General features: G+C 49.3%; 1 protein-coding gene across 1 annotated transcript; it reads right to left on the bottom strand.

Moving 5' to 3' along the window:
- Positions 1-1162: 1162 nt before the first annotated feature.
- On the bottom strand, positions 1163-1903 carry LOC119114139 (keratin-associated protein 6-2). The gene has a single exon (XM_037238350.1). It carries the CDS (start codon positions 1901-1903, stop codon positions 1163-1165), a length of 741 nt encoding a protein of 246 aa, XP_037094245.1.
- Between the last annotated feature and the right edge of the window lie 13181 nt (positions 1904-15084).

Below are 15084 nucleotides of genomic sequence, written 5' to 3'. Positions count from 1 at the left end.
AAATTTTCAGTAGCATATGCTCCGAAAGTAGAGAAACTAAGAACGCATTTGTTGTGTCCAAAGACGCACGTTGAGTGCTCTGTAGGCTGCTGAAATTTTGGGCGCAATTGCACAGCATGCCGTAGAGGCATCCTAAAAATCCCCAGAGTTATATCAACCTATCAGGGTGAGGGTTAAACCGTATTGCATACAGAGTTCTAAAAAAGGTGACTTGGTGACCTGACTAGACTTTCCCTTGACGAACCAGATTGGGTCAAGTAACGAAAAATTCGATTAGCTATAGCTAGCACGAAAAGCTGGCCTGGCCTAGCACTAACAGTCCTTTTTTGTCACCTCTAGCCTTATGGAGAAACGCTTTACTAAAAACCTGCCCTGACATCACTGGACACCACCAATGTACTTACATCCCGGGCCCTGCCACACTCGAAACACTCAAACTCTATCACAATCTGTTTCAACTGATATGTTCGCCTCCCGTTCTGTGCTGCTGTGATTCAAGAATCCTCCCAGTCATACCTAACGCTCAGAATGTGCTGAACTCATCGCATGCGTGCCTTCTACCCAGTCAGACTCCAGGCATATGAAATAGATTCGCGAAAATGCTGACAATATATTACAAACATTCACTCAGTACAGGACAAAGGCGAAAGGCCACATGTCATCGCAGGCCAAGCACGTGACGGTGTCTCCCCCGCGATGGTAACCTGTGACGAAAGACAGTGACACGCCGGACTACTTCCAGCACACAGAAGACGCGGGGACACGACATTGGTCACGCACAACAGGAGACGTCTACACGGCAGCGGCTGATCACCAGAGCGCGTGGACGGCTTGAGCTGCTACTGACGGAGGACGAATTAATACTGCAGGCATTGAATGTGATGGCAGACAAAGTCCATGCACACCACAGTTCCAGGCGTTTTCTTTGGTCCAGTATTGTCCACGCTCACAGCTAATCGTAGCTGTTGCCGTAGCTGTAGCTAGAGCTTCCTCTGTAGGGAGTGCTGGGTCCATACACGGCGCGACCACGGTAGCCTGAGCTGCCACCGTAGCCGTAGCCAGACCCGTAGCCGGAACCGTAGCCGGAGCCATAGCCAGACCCGTAGCCGGAACTGTAGCCGGAGCCATAGCCAGACCCGTAGCCGGACCCGTAGCCGGAGCCTTAGCCAGACCCGTAGCCGGACCCGTAGCCGGACCCGTAGCCTGACCTGTAGCCGGACCCGGAGCCAGATCCGTAGCTGGAGCCGTAGCCGGAGCCATAGCCGGACCCGTATCCGGATCCATAACCGTAGCTATTCCCATAGCCGGTGCCGTAACCGGAGCCGTAGCCAGAGCCGTAGCCGGAGCCGTAGCCGGAGCCGTAGCCGGAGCGGGACCCGTAACCAGAACTGTATCCGTATCCGGAGCCATAACCGCGCGCATTACCGTACCCGGAGCCGTAATAGCTAGGACCGTAGGTGCGTCGATACGAGTAGCCGTAGCCGTTCCTGGGGTTATAGTTGTAACTGGGGTATGAGTAATAGTTGTAGCTGTTTGTTGGGTAGTAATTACTGTAACTTTTACTTGGATAGTAGTTGCTGTAGCTACGGGCGTAGCCCCTGCCATATGACGGATAGTAGCTGTAGCTGTTCGTGGGGTAGTAGTTTCCTGTTCTGTAGCCAACACCATAGCCATTTCCGTACCCCCGGCCATAGTTCTGTCTGTAACCCTGGGCGTAGCCATTGCCATATCCTCCGCCGCTGCTGTAGCCGTACGGGTAGGTGGCGTAGTTGAAAGTGGGGTAGCTATGGCTGTAGCGCGGGTAGTAGTCATAGCTGAACCCAGGAGAGTAGTAATTACTAAAAGCTCGAGCGTAGTAATTGAAGAAGGCATGGGCCTTGGATTTACCGTAGGCCAGGGCCATTCTTTTCAGGAGGGAGTAATAATAGCTACTGCGCCCACCCAAGAATCCACCCATTCTTCCACCGCCGAATAATCCTCCACGGCCAAGAGCGCCACGGAATCCTCCTACCTGTCGACCTCCAGAGAGTCTAAATCCACCGCCTCCTCCGCCGAATAATCCGCCGCCTCCTCCACCGCCGCCGAAGAAGTTACCGCCGCCTCGATTACCAAGGAATACAAATTGGCGCCGGCCGGGAGAGAAGAATCTTCTTCTGAGAGATGGTCCAAGGACACGGGTGTTGAAGAATGCCCTTCTTCTGAAAAAGGTTCTGCCCACGTTGAATACTCTTGGACCAGCGCCCACAAATCCTCCACCGCCGCCGCCGCCACCACCGCCGCCGCCGCCGCCGCCGCCGACGACGAACCCTCCTCCGAATGCTCCACCTCCTCCGCCGAGTCCCACAGCTGCACCACCAGCCTGTCCAACGCCGAAATCGCCGCCGAATCCACCGCCGGCGCCACCTAAAACGCCGGTGAAGCCGCCACCGCCGGGCGCGAACGCTCCGCCTCCGCCGCCAGTAAACCCTCCGGCGGAGAGTGCCGTGCCTCCAAAGTCGCCACCGCCGCCGCCTGCGCCTCCGAACGCAGCGAAAGCTCCGCCGCCGCCGCCGCCGCCTCCTCCTACGTCTCCGAAACCGGTGAAATCTCCACCGCCGTCGCCTCCGAATGAAGAGAAATCTCCGTCGAAGTCGCCACCGGTGCCGAACGAGCAGTCGTCGTCGTCATCATCACAGTCGTCGTCAGCGGCGGCCAGCGCCACTAGGACGACGATCAGCAACCACTGCCGACGGAGGGCGAGTGTCACCAGAGGCTGGTACTGTTTTAGAGAGTGCAAGAGGCAGGTAAGCACGTTTCGGATGCGGTAAGTGGTAGTCAGAGAACCTTGAAACTAAGGAAGTTATAACACAACGCGGCCTGATGGTTGTAAGAGGTGAGTGCTCATGGCTTGAGGGTGGTTCAAAGTATACGAACACAGGTAAGTTTTTAAGTGGTTAGTGACATTGGCTTTGAGGTCGCTATTGAAAAGCGAACACGTTGGAAGTTTGGTACATGAGAAGAGGCCAGCGTGACGTTACTAGGTGTGTGAAGAGGGTACAGTTGTATATGAACATGGTTGCAACGTGATAATGTTACGCTATAAGCATAGTGCGAATGAAGAGGGCTTAGTGGCAAGTGAATACAACTAATGCGCGATTATCACTCGAATACCAACAAAATGGGTGGCTGGGAAGTGAGTATGGCTGGATGCTACCTAGCTGGGGTAAGTACAAACTGTCAAATTTCAGGTTTGATACATCAATTAGTGTGTCAGGGAGACAAATGGGCGAACAGACGGAGCATTTGGACGGGCAGCGTCTGTCTCAGGGACAGGGACCCACTTCGCAAAGGGCCAACGACTGCGGAAGAGGGGAAGGGCTTCAAGCAGCCCAAGTTAGGAAGGCGAATTATGTCAAACAGACAAGGAGTGAGAGATTGGGCCAAAACGTAGGCCGATTACAGAAATGAAGATACTGTGTCAAGCACACACCGGACAAGACTTTTGACTGTTGGGCTGCAAGCGATTAGTTACAGTTAAGCGTTGAGAAAGCTATGAAAGCTGGCCTCATCGCGGCGGAACATGGTGCCGGCATCTCGGAAAAGTCGCCGGAGAACACAATGTGAAAGAAGCAGGGGTGTCCAACAAGAGGCACCGAAGCTGGCGTTCGTAAGAGGTGGTATTCCCCAGGTTCGTTTGCTCGTGTTGGCCGATATGCACACAGCGCCTGGTATTGATAAGGTCTGCAAGAGACAAGCGCCTGGTAAACAGATGGTGGGCACAGAACACCGCCCCCAGGAACCATACGAAATGCCCGCCATTCTCCAGAGCTAACCAGCCCAGTTGGGCCCAATTTCCCGACAATCGTTGGCAGTGATGCACATCTGAAGGCGCCGCGCTGTCCGCTCGCTCCACTTAACTTTTCGGCTGTTTTGCTATCGACCAGCACGGGGCGAGCAGCAGACCAGCGCGGCGCCTGCACCCTGCTCGGCGCACGGTCCCGACGCCGCGCACAGCACTCACCTTCATGTCTGGGCCCGAAGCTGGCCGACCGGGGAGTGATATCTGTCAGCTGAGCTCGGCCTCATTTATAGAGCGGCAATCGTCAGGCAGCCACCGTGCTGCACCAGATGACGTTTTCCGTGTCCGTCTCGCCGGCGCTGCCCTGTTTTCCGCCGGGATCACGGCGGGCGGGGAGGCTGCGTGAGCGGAGCGTGTTCCCAGGGCGCAGACGACGAGATTTTCCCCGACTTCTTTCCTTTGTTAGATGGCGGATTGTTATCGTGGATTTCTATCTTGGTTCGATCTCCGCCCAAGATCGCGGTTCGGTAGGGGGAACTGAGCTGTGGTAAGAACTTTTCTTTTTGTTGACAGCGTGACTGAGTCTGTGATGTGATGTTCGCCAGTTTAAACGCGGGTGGGATGGTCACGACATGTTCTTCGCTGTTGTTTTCGGCGACATGCGAAGCCCAGGCTCACAACTTGGGCGACGAAACTCAGATGGGAGAGCAACACGTTCTCAGGCGGACTAGTCCTACACGTGAAAATCATGCCCATTTTGATAAAATCTTGGTCAAGCATGACCACTCATTGAACACGGGAACACGGTATAAGGACTTCAGTCCGTAGACAATATTACCAACCAAGAAAGATCGGTTGATCGATCATTTGGTATCCATAGTATCATGGAGGGCGCTTAGTATCCACTTAAGTGGCACCATTCACATGATATGAACGGTGCTCTACTCTGCATCACGTGAGCACACTAATGCCTCAGGGTCGCCCGATTCTAGTCAGTGATCTATGATATTTGACAGGCGGCACAAGATTCTGAGAACAAGGGTGCCACAAAGCCTTGTGATCTCCAGCCTTACTACCTGGGTCATGGGGAAAATGTCAAGAATGCAGGGTCTCGATTGCACGTGACGGGCACAATGTGATGACTGCGCTGCTAAGTTATCGCGACTGCGGGAGCATTTTCCGCCGCATTCAACGTGTTGCACTAAATACTTGAACAGGACTATTTGATCATTGGGTCTTTGACGCAACTATTGTAATGTTCCCGCGATGTACCAACTTTGAAGGCGTTTGACGAGAGAGAGCGCTTGCGATGATGTGGTCCAAATATTATCGACGCCCGCCTTGATTCCGCGCGCTCCTTTTGTGATATCGTGCCATTAAATTAATCAGACCGTCCAGATAGCTCACTAGGTTAGAGCACCTGCTTTCCGATCCACCCACCCGTGGCGGGGTGGGTTCGCGTCGCTTCAGTCGCTCGCTACTTGTCCTTGAGTGGTATGGCCTGCGTCTGGTGGCAGCGCCCACGCTAAAGGTCAGGTGACGTCAGAGACTAGGACGGACCGTGCCGAGCATTTTGAGATATTGTGTTTCTGTCAGGCCTGCAGCAGTGCGTACTTTTGAATCTGCTTCTTATTACTTAGCGTACCTAATACTTCAATCATGTTTCTAATCACTTTGTTGTTGATGCGTGTAAACAATCTTCTTGATGAGTTGCATATGGAAGCAATGTAAAACTACAACAAACGGAATGTCGTCTGCTTTTCTCCACCAAAGAGTTCCATGTTTTGCGTGATCTACTTGCACTTGAAGCAAGTAAAACATGCGACGGAAGCGTAGGTTTCAACTACGTGGACGGGCTTTTTTGTCATATTCTCCAGGAACGGGGGTCTCGCAGGCCTCCTCAACATTGTCAACAGATGTTCGCGTACTAGACCAACATGCCTGCGCACGTAGCAGAACTCTGCGCTGTAACTTAAGGACCACACGGCATTCTTCATGGATCATCGGCCTTGAAGTCCATGATCCATGTTCCGTACATGCACATTTGACACGCGCTCGGGTGGAAGGGGTCAATTTGCCCTCCTAAGGTTTTTCAAAATATCTTTCTAACGGCGGGGTGTATCCACGTAAAACTTAGAATAGCTCTAAGAAATTAAATAGTGGGTCTTTTGATATACAACAATGAGATGTATCTCGCGAGGTCACTGACCTAAGGTGGCTCAAAGTCAGGTCGTGGGTGTCAGTGAAGACAATTTTTTTCAGTAAAACGTGTCATCAGTACGCGACGATGGGATGTTAGATGAAAGCATACATCTCCGAAATGTCTTCTATGGGAATAAAATCATTGAATTTAGGATAACAACAAATCGCGTTGATCTAGGGATAGAAAGAAATAGAAAAATAGAAGAAAAAATAATAGAAAAAAGTTCAGACCTAGGTAAAAAACAGCCAGCTTTTCACTGGACAGCTTCTTTTACGAGGTAAATAATAAAGCATACTTTAAAATTATTAATAAGCAAACCGCTACAGACATGTTTATATGAATTTCTTAAAGACTGCAATAGGCCACTGACATTAAGTGATCCATAGAAATCCTTTCTTTTGAGGAACGTATCGTCTAGTGTAATTCTTAACGCTTATTGAAGTGAAAAACAACAATGTCATAGGTATTTGGCCACCATAACCTTTAAAGCTCAAACAGCTTTACTTACGTAAAATGAACACCGGCGACGGTTTGCGTAGACCAGGTATCTAGGTTCAAGGTGGCTGCATGAAGAGGTCTGGGGTCATTTGGACAGCACTTGTCGGTTCGATGTTGCTTTATGTTATTCGACCCGGAGATCATGATTCACTGACCTCGGATTTTGATGCGAGTCAGTTCAGTTCAGTTCACATACAGACCAACTAACCCACCCAGTGAATTTGATGTATCTAGCCCTCCTTTTTAGATCTAGATTCTTTTTTAGATTTTAGATTAGGCAGGGGTCAAATTAACCCCCATCCCCACCCGAGCGGAGGGCATTCAACCGACCACCCGGGCGCGTGCTAAATATTGATCATTCGCTGCTACAAAAACGTTATTGTTATGCTCCGGTTGAAAGAGATAACGATGCCAACGTGCCCGAAATCTGAGGGTGTAAAATTGAGGTGCCCTTTCAACCTGGAGTGGCACACCGTTTGTTAACTCTCGACAGCAAAACATGACTTTATACTTAGCTCTTGTCCTGGTGGACGGGCGCGTAAGCTACGTAGACTTGACAAGGAGCATTACGCCGCCCTCTTTTCGAACTGATAACGATGACGATAATGATAATGATGATGATTGTGATGGTGATAATAATGATATATTTTCCATCAGATTCATATTGTGATCGAATGTAACACATTGTACCATAGGCGCCAGGTGATCTCATGTAACCCATAAGATACGCATAGGGATCCAATGTAACGCACAAGATCTGCATGTAGTCACATTGCACTTGGAAAGCACTTACACCTTACCCCTCACCTTCATAGGGAAAGGGTCGATGCGACCTCTTTAAGGTTCTTTTAGGATGTCTCTTCAGAATGCTGTACAGTCACGCTCAAGTTTTCGATAGCTTATCTATTACGCGTAACACAAAAAAATGTGTTCCTAGCTTTTCCGGTATCGGAGCACCGATGTTTTGTTGGGGAACACTGCACGGCAGTCTACGGCCTGCGCGGACAGCGGGCGGCAGCCGACGATGCCGCGGAACGCGCGCGGCGGGCCGACATTGTTACCTTAACGGAACCATATACCAGAAATATGTGCTCAGAAAGCATACAACTGCACACCAAGGTGCTCATGATCGAACAAAGAACACGTCTGTTGAGGTCTCGTGTCGCCATGAGGTATGGTCCCGTGCGTATGTTAATGCGAAACTGAAAAGTGATTCTGGAAAATTTTACCTTTGACCTGGCATAATGCGGTTAATGATTGTTGTTTTTCGCTGACACCTATCTTCATTAGTTTGGAAAAGGTAAGTGGTGTCGCACCACTTCCCTCACCAGTCCGTGTCATAAAAACTGTCGAATCAGGGTGAGGGCTAACTGATGCATCTGTGGCTCTTGTCATTTAAAATAAATTGATTCGGAGCTGAACGAATGGGTAACGAAATACCACCTAATAAACTGTCATGCCAACCTGTGAGATAAAAATCATAATCTACCAAACTTCGGTCTGATATGCATGAATCATTTAAACACGTGGGTACAAAGCGTGTTACGCAACTACCACATCGGGAAACACAAACTTATACCTTTCCCGCATTGATAACTGCATTGGTCAGCATGTGAGCGAATTAACCCTAATTTTCCTAAATCTGGAAAGCGTTCTTGAAGCGCACTCTTCATTTCACAGTGCAGACGGTTGCGCACCTTTACGTGCATTCCACATTGCATGAAAATTAGCGTACTCGCACGGCAACAACAGGTCTACGCATCTCGCCCTAAGCTCGGCATATAGCTGTCATTTCAATACCTGCTCGTATAACAGATCGTATAACTTACTCAGGCGTTGCATTCCGTCGTAAAGACGAAACAGAACCGTCTTTTAAGCGAAGCAAATCTTACTTCGAAAAATTTGAATGAACAGGAAATGCCAAGAATCTGATGTGCACAAGTGGGGGTGCTGAATTACTCGGTATGTCTGCTCTATGGGAAAACTAAATGATTTTTGAATGTATAGGATCGGGTCAATGTGCATATTTTCTTGTCAACCGACGAGGAAACGTGTGCTCGCCATGTGAAGCTATAAACCACGGTTGTCCCCAAAAAGGATCAGTTTAAAATCACAATTGACTAGTTGCACTTCACGTCCTCAAGGGACACCGACCTTTACCATGATTCACCCTTTTCATAACACGGGCTGGTATAGGGGAAGGGTCAAAGGGACCACCCGCCGTTTCTAAACGAAGGAAGATTGAGCCTCGCGAACAAACGGATTTTCCTAACGGGATTTCGTGACTGGTAATAAGCTTTTTGTTGACGGATCAATAGTTGGCTCCATTATGCTAGGTCAATTGACTGAAAATCGCGTTGTTTCGTATTTACCTGGCAAAAATTACGCTATTATATTGATAGTATCATTAAACTCACACATGTCCCTTGTTCTATTCTAAGCTCATTGATGTGTAGTTCCGTGTGTGTGTGTGTGTTGAGCATACATTCACAATGCAGGGCTCCGTTGATGAGAAGGTGTTGGCCCGCCCCGCTGCGTCGGCCGATTCGTCGGTTGCCACCCGCCGCCCACACCGGCCGTGAATCGCCACCCAGTGCTCCTAAGTCGTTCCTTCTCAATTCGTCGCTACTCGAAAATCAGAAACGCTAGAGACACGTCTTTGGTGTCAAAGCACGCGCGGTGAAAAGCTCGTAGGCTGCTGAAAATTGTGGTGCGATTATGCGGCATGCCTGAGAGATATTTTCAGATATCCTTAACACACACCTGGCAATCTGCCCAGGAGCGAGAGGCTGGTCAAGCCTGTTCCCAGGGAGTGCTGGCAGGCAAAAGCTAGCTCCCAAGGTGGTCACTGCTAGTTATATCGAGCCACCCAGGCGGTCACCACTATAGCCATGCGGTCTCAAACACATGTTCTGTTGAACAGATAACATGACATTTATAACCGCTTGCTCAAGAAGTGTCGGTAATATAAACAAACGCACCGGAAGGACTCGCCATTTCACACCGAGCGTTGACTCGTGTTCTGAACGTTCCTGGTCTCTTTCCATGAACTTGGTCCTCCATGGGCAGCGGTGTTGTACTTTCGACTAAGGGAATCTTATCTACAAATGTAATTTCCAAAGGAGACTCTTGCGCCATTTTTAAATCAGGTAGGTTCATAATCCTCGGTGTATGTGTGATCGAGCAGTTATCAGGTCTCTACTTCAGCTTTTCGGCAAATCCTTAAATTTAACTGGCCAAGAGCTGATGTTGCTCTGCTGCTTCCTACACCGCTCTGCTGCGAGTTTCCTACACTCTAGATGTGTAGGAGGCCCGTGAAGTGGTAAGCCTAACGTCTTTTTCACAGATCTTTTCCTGCATGAAATTGGTGCTTTACCAGCGTTTTAGTCAAAGGACTCCCTGCAGAAAACGAAGCTCAGAAATGGTATTATTGGCGGTATTTGTGATGTGTTCCAGTGGAAAGAACTACTGAAGAAAGCAGAATCCATTGCTCGTTATAGGAGTGAGTCAAACTGACAATTTGTTGGCTCGTTGAGGTTGAGATGGAGCTCCCGGGACTGGACCCCGCCGGCAACAGCCCGAACTATTCGCCGAATGGCACCGGACTCGCAAACGCCACCACGTCTTAGTGAAAACAACCACCACCACGTCTTAGTGAAAACAACCACCACCACGGCTTAGTCAGAATAACCACCACGGCTTAGTGAAACAACCACCACCACGTCTTAGTGAAAACAACCACCACCACGGCTTAGTCAGAATAACCAACACGGCTTAGTGAAAACAACCACCACCACGTCTTAGTGAAAACAACCACCACCACGGCTTAGTCAGAATAACCACCATGGCTTAGTGAAAACAACCACCACCACGTCTTAGTGAAAACAACCACCACCACGGCTTAGTCAGAATAACCACCACGGCTTAGTGAAAACAACCACCGCCACGGCTCAGTCAGAACAACCATCACGGCCTAGTCAGAACAACCGCCACCACGGCTTCGTCAGAACAACCACCACGACGTCTTAGTGAGAACAACCACCACCACTGCTTAGTCAGGAGAACCACCAACATGGCTTAGTCAGAACAACCACCACAACAGCCTAGTCAGAACAACCACCACCGCGGCGTAATCAGAACAACCACCACCACGGCTCAGCCAGAACAACCACCGCCGCAGCTTAGTCAGAACAACCACCACCACGGCTCAGTCAGAACAGCCACCTCAACGGCTTAGTGAAAACAACCACCACCACGGCTCAGTCGGGACAACCATCACGACTTAGTCAGAACAGCCATCACCACGACTCAGTGAGCATAACCACCACCACAGCTTAATCGAAACAGTGACTAGCTCATCAAGCTGTTGTCTTTCTAGCGTGTAAGCATATATGCCGCATCGAATTGCCATGAATAGTAGGAAAGTTAGAGAACATGAAAATCGCCTTGGTCCATCGGTGTCACTCACTTGGGTAACCCGAGAAAGCCAAACCTCAAAGGCTGCATTCGCTGTCGCACACAGTTTACTCAAAGGCTGCCCACAGTTTATTACACAAAGCGGTGTTGTGGCAGGAGTCACTTGAGCTGGAGCAGGAGCAATCCAAACTTGCAGCAGAGCGTTTCCAAGACATTTCATTTTTGCGTTAATGAATTTGTTCTCGATTGTTTCGTGAACTCTGCCTGCCCCACAAAACACAAACCCCGAGACCGCCCGAAACCTGGCATGAACACGTGCGCGTGTTGTGGGTAACGGCATGCGAAATGCAGTATATGAAATGTCTGAAATCGTTATGCTGTGCACAACACTGACAATGAGCTTACCCAGTTTGCGACAGCTGTCCTTTAGCTGGCTGCTCTTTTCACGACAGGCGTATAAAACAAATTTTACACAAAATGACCAATGTGGGAACTGCGGAGATAACATTAACATGTATTCTGGAAAAAAACACTATGAATCAGATGGTAGCATTACAACTGCAAAAGCCCTAAGAACAGACAAATGCTGCATAGGTGTAAACCGAGGTGGTTAACCTAGATAATCTCATAGGTGATTGTCCGCTCATGCATGGGTCATATCTGAGGCTTTCTTACTCTTTTACTGCATGTCAATACAATGCTCGCCTATAGGATATGGCCTGTAGACGGATGCGGCAGTAGACATCCCATTCAGCTGTAATGTGTCGAGACAAGACGTGGCCGCTGGTGTAAAGGGACCGTTACACATTTGTATAGGATTTTGAACTGGAAGAGTCATGTTGAAGGCCATTTGGTGCAGGTCACAGCCCTGTCCTTGGGCGGTCTTTTTCAAGGTCACCCGGGCATCCATGGCGTAATAATAACGTCATTCAAATTCCGTCATTTTATTGGTCATACGGCTATCGAGGTGAATAAAAATAGAATTATTGAGTCGTTCAAATATTCTGGCGTTTGTGACCGCAATTTCCAGCACACGTAACGGCCGTGAACTGGCTCTCACTCAATGCTGTGTGAAGTACGATGAAGCAACTAACAAAGGCGTATTGAGGAGCATATTTACTGGCGAGGGAAATTGCGTTATCAAGCAGTCTTTTCTACTTAAAAGTGCACTTGTACTTGTAAGTGAGTTGTTTCATCACATCTGATGCTTTCTTCTACATCTTCAAAGGTGGAATCTTCTTTTTTAAGCGAAATTTGACATGGTCGGCCTGCGATATAAGGTAGCGCGTGGTCGATGAAAAGAGGCTCTAACCTTCAGCTGCATAACACATGTGGCCCTTGCTCATCTAAGCGTCGCATGGAGGTGCCATTCAACAACTACGCTCGGCCATGGTAGCTATTAATGTTCTAGTTACCTTTGATGGACAAGGCAGTGGAAATGACAGCACATGCTGAGTCACACAACGGATGTAGCGGAGTTGTTTTGCTTATGCTCCATTACCTCGGCCGTCTCAAATTTCCGCTCGCTGCATTATGTAACCTGACTGGAGTGCAAAACCAATGAACGCAGCTGATAAGGAGATTTGTGCCAGGTGATTAGCAGTATAGACAATGCAAGGAACGGGAAAATGAAGCGTTTGAGTGGCACAAGGTTAAAGAATTAGCAGCGAGCGATTTGGCATGGCCTGGTTTTGCAGTAAATAGCTGAGCTCTATCACCTATCATGGGAACTACTGGTCATGAGCGACCACTGGCTAGCTAATGGGCACGGTAAAATGCAACCTTTCGTTTCCTATCGAAAGGCTCAAAGCCATCTCCAAGAAACTTTCTGTACTTATAATGAAACCACCGAAAAAATGCGAACAGCTGTCACGCATATTAAAATCAGGAAGCAAGTTGAAGACAATCAGAAGATAAGATTGAAGTCCAGGGAAAATGTATTGCGTGACTTCAAGTGGATACGTGGGAGGGGATATGAAATGCCAGAAAACTGGAACTAATCGAAAGGTATGCATTGTCGTAAGATAATATGCGCGATTCTCGCACTATTTTGACAATAACCATTACAGGAAAAGCCGAATCGATGGTTATTACAAACAGTGTCAGCTCACTTCGCCGCGCAATAAAAGTACGCCGTCGTCTCCAGTCACATGCACCTTAATGATGCACAGCGCGAGCGGGTTAGTTTTCAAGCTTTCACTCCCAGCATCAATTAGCAGTCCCCTACGCATGGGACCGACATATCCACCGTTGCCAGACCTTTGAGGCATGTCTTCAAAGGCTTCGCCTTTCCACAACGTTTTGTCTCCTACATAAACGAAATGTGCCTCTCTGTAAAATGTCAAAACGTGCCTTCCTCTTGCCAGCGCTGTAGCCGACACTGGTGTCGAAAGGGCGTGACTTTATCTATCGGGCCGTCGATGTGCAAAGCTCACGGCAATCCATGCAGCCGTCTATGCTGTGCGTCTGGCTAAGAAGCGCACGGGCAGACAGACAGACAGACAGACGCATGCCTTTTAATGAGTATGTCAGATGCGCTTCAGCCGCGCAACGCTATCGATGTCCTCAATAATAACACCATGAGCACTGACTGTTCCAGCGTGAGAAGATTGTGATACCCGACTGTGTACTGGTCCTGGGTACTTATAATCTGCATTAAATATCGTGCATTTCTCCATGAAATGTTGTTGAAGTGCCCAATGTGCGGTTGAAGTACTGTTAATGTCTCGTGTGCACTTTTCATATCATATCTACATCCATTCGTATAATGGAGAAAAACGCTGTTTGTTTAGTCATCAATAAACAACGGAATCACCGGACATGTTGCACTTTTCAGCATTTCGGCTGGCGTTTTAGACAGACGAAGCACGCAGCAGCCATAACGGTGCGTGGCCACAGCACCCACAAGCCTGAAGACAAAAACTCTCTCAGCGGATTTCGTCCGCAGGGAAAATGGCTCCCACCCGTCCAACGACCTTGGGAACGCAGACAGCGCGCTGGCCTGGACTCCAGCGGCGGCGGGGGAGGGGGAGGGGCAGGAGTACGGAGCTGGGCTGGTCTGACTTTGGAACATGCCAACGAACCGATGCGTGCCGGTCGGTGACCCAGTTACAGCCGTGAAGGGGTGCCCGTGGTCATAACGGACCTGGAGAGAATCATGCCGATGGCATGTACTGCTGCATGCTTGTCATGTTGCCATACCATGCTCAGTTCTTAAGGCCTGGCCCGTCATCTAACTTTTCTCGGCCCTTCTCAGACAGCTGGAAGGAGAAGAAGAGCGTTTCGGAGAGAACATGTATTTGCCCATGGTTGTGCGCCGTATACAATTTGACGTTCAGGACCGTCTTGATTGTTTTTGGGAGGCGCGGTATGGCACGGTCGTCGTCTTCGTTGTTGTGACACAAAACAAAAACATTGCGTAGGTTTATTTTCATTACCTGTCGATGTTCCAATCATGACGATGATCATTCTACGGAGATAAATCACATGCTGAACATTCCACAGTGTCCGCTCTCTGTCCCACAGTACATACGCTGAGTTTGATTCGGTGTACAACTATCAATGCGTGCGAAGAAAACCTTGTGCCGAAATGCAATATAAACTTCAGCTTCCCTGTCTCCTTCTCCTCACACGTACACATGCCATCTGCATTTTCCCTCTTTCCGTGTGAAACCGCGTACATAATTCTAGGAAGCAAATCAAAGAAGTGCGTTGAGCTACAAAAACGGGCGCCGACATGTAGGGATAAATCCTGCGACGACGGTGACCACGGTTACTTTCCTTACGTTTCCAGCGCATGGCCGGCTGGATAACTCAGCCGATTATGTTGTTTTTCCTCCCGGCGTACGCCGACAACATAGCGTGACCGACCTGCATCGTCACGCAGTTCTGCGCCCGTTTGGTGGCCGCTGTCGCTGGGGCCCGTTCATCGCCTCGACGGGCCTTTCCAAGGATGCGTGAAGTTGGATGGCCATCGCCACTCAAAGCCGTTCATCGCCACTCAAAGCTGTCCATCGCCACTCAAAGCTGTCCATCACCACTCAAAGCCGTTCATAGCCACTCAAAGTCACGCTGTTGCCTGCTTGCCGTGTAGCGCCGTGCGGCCTGCGACAGAGCCAGCTAATGATTACAGACACAAATTTGATGTAATTTTTGCAACGGGGTGAATGTGTCAATAATTTTTGTGATG

The sequence above is a fragment of the Pollicipes pollicipes genome, unplaced genomic scaffold (assembly GCF_011947565.3).
Source record: "Pollicipes pollicipes isolate AB1234 unplaced genomic scaffold, Ppol_2.1 Scaffold_7262;HRSCAF=8765_pilon_pilon_pilon, whole genome shotgun sequence".
Classification (NCBI taxonomy): Eukaryota; Metazoa; Arthropoda; class Thecostraca; order Pollicipedomorpha; family Pollicipedidae; genus Pollicipes; species Pollicipes pollicipes.
Note: the sequence above shows the minus strand (reverse complement) of the source record. Positions and strands in the feature narration are given on the sequence as shown.

Excerpts from the sequence above, each read along its gene's own strand:
- LOC119114139 (XM_037238350.1), bottom strand. The coding sequence starts at position 1,903 with ATGGCCCTGGCCTACGGTAAATCCAAGGCCCATGCCTTCTTCAATTAC.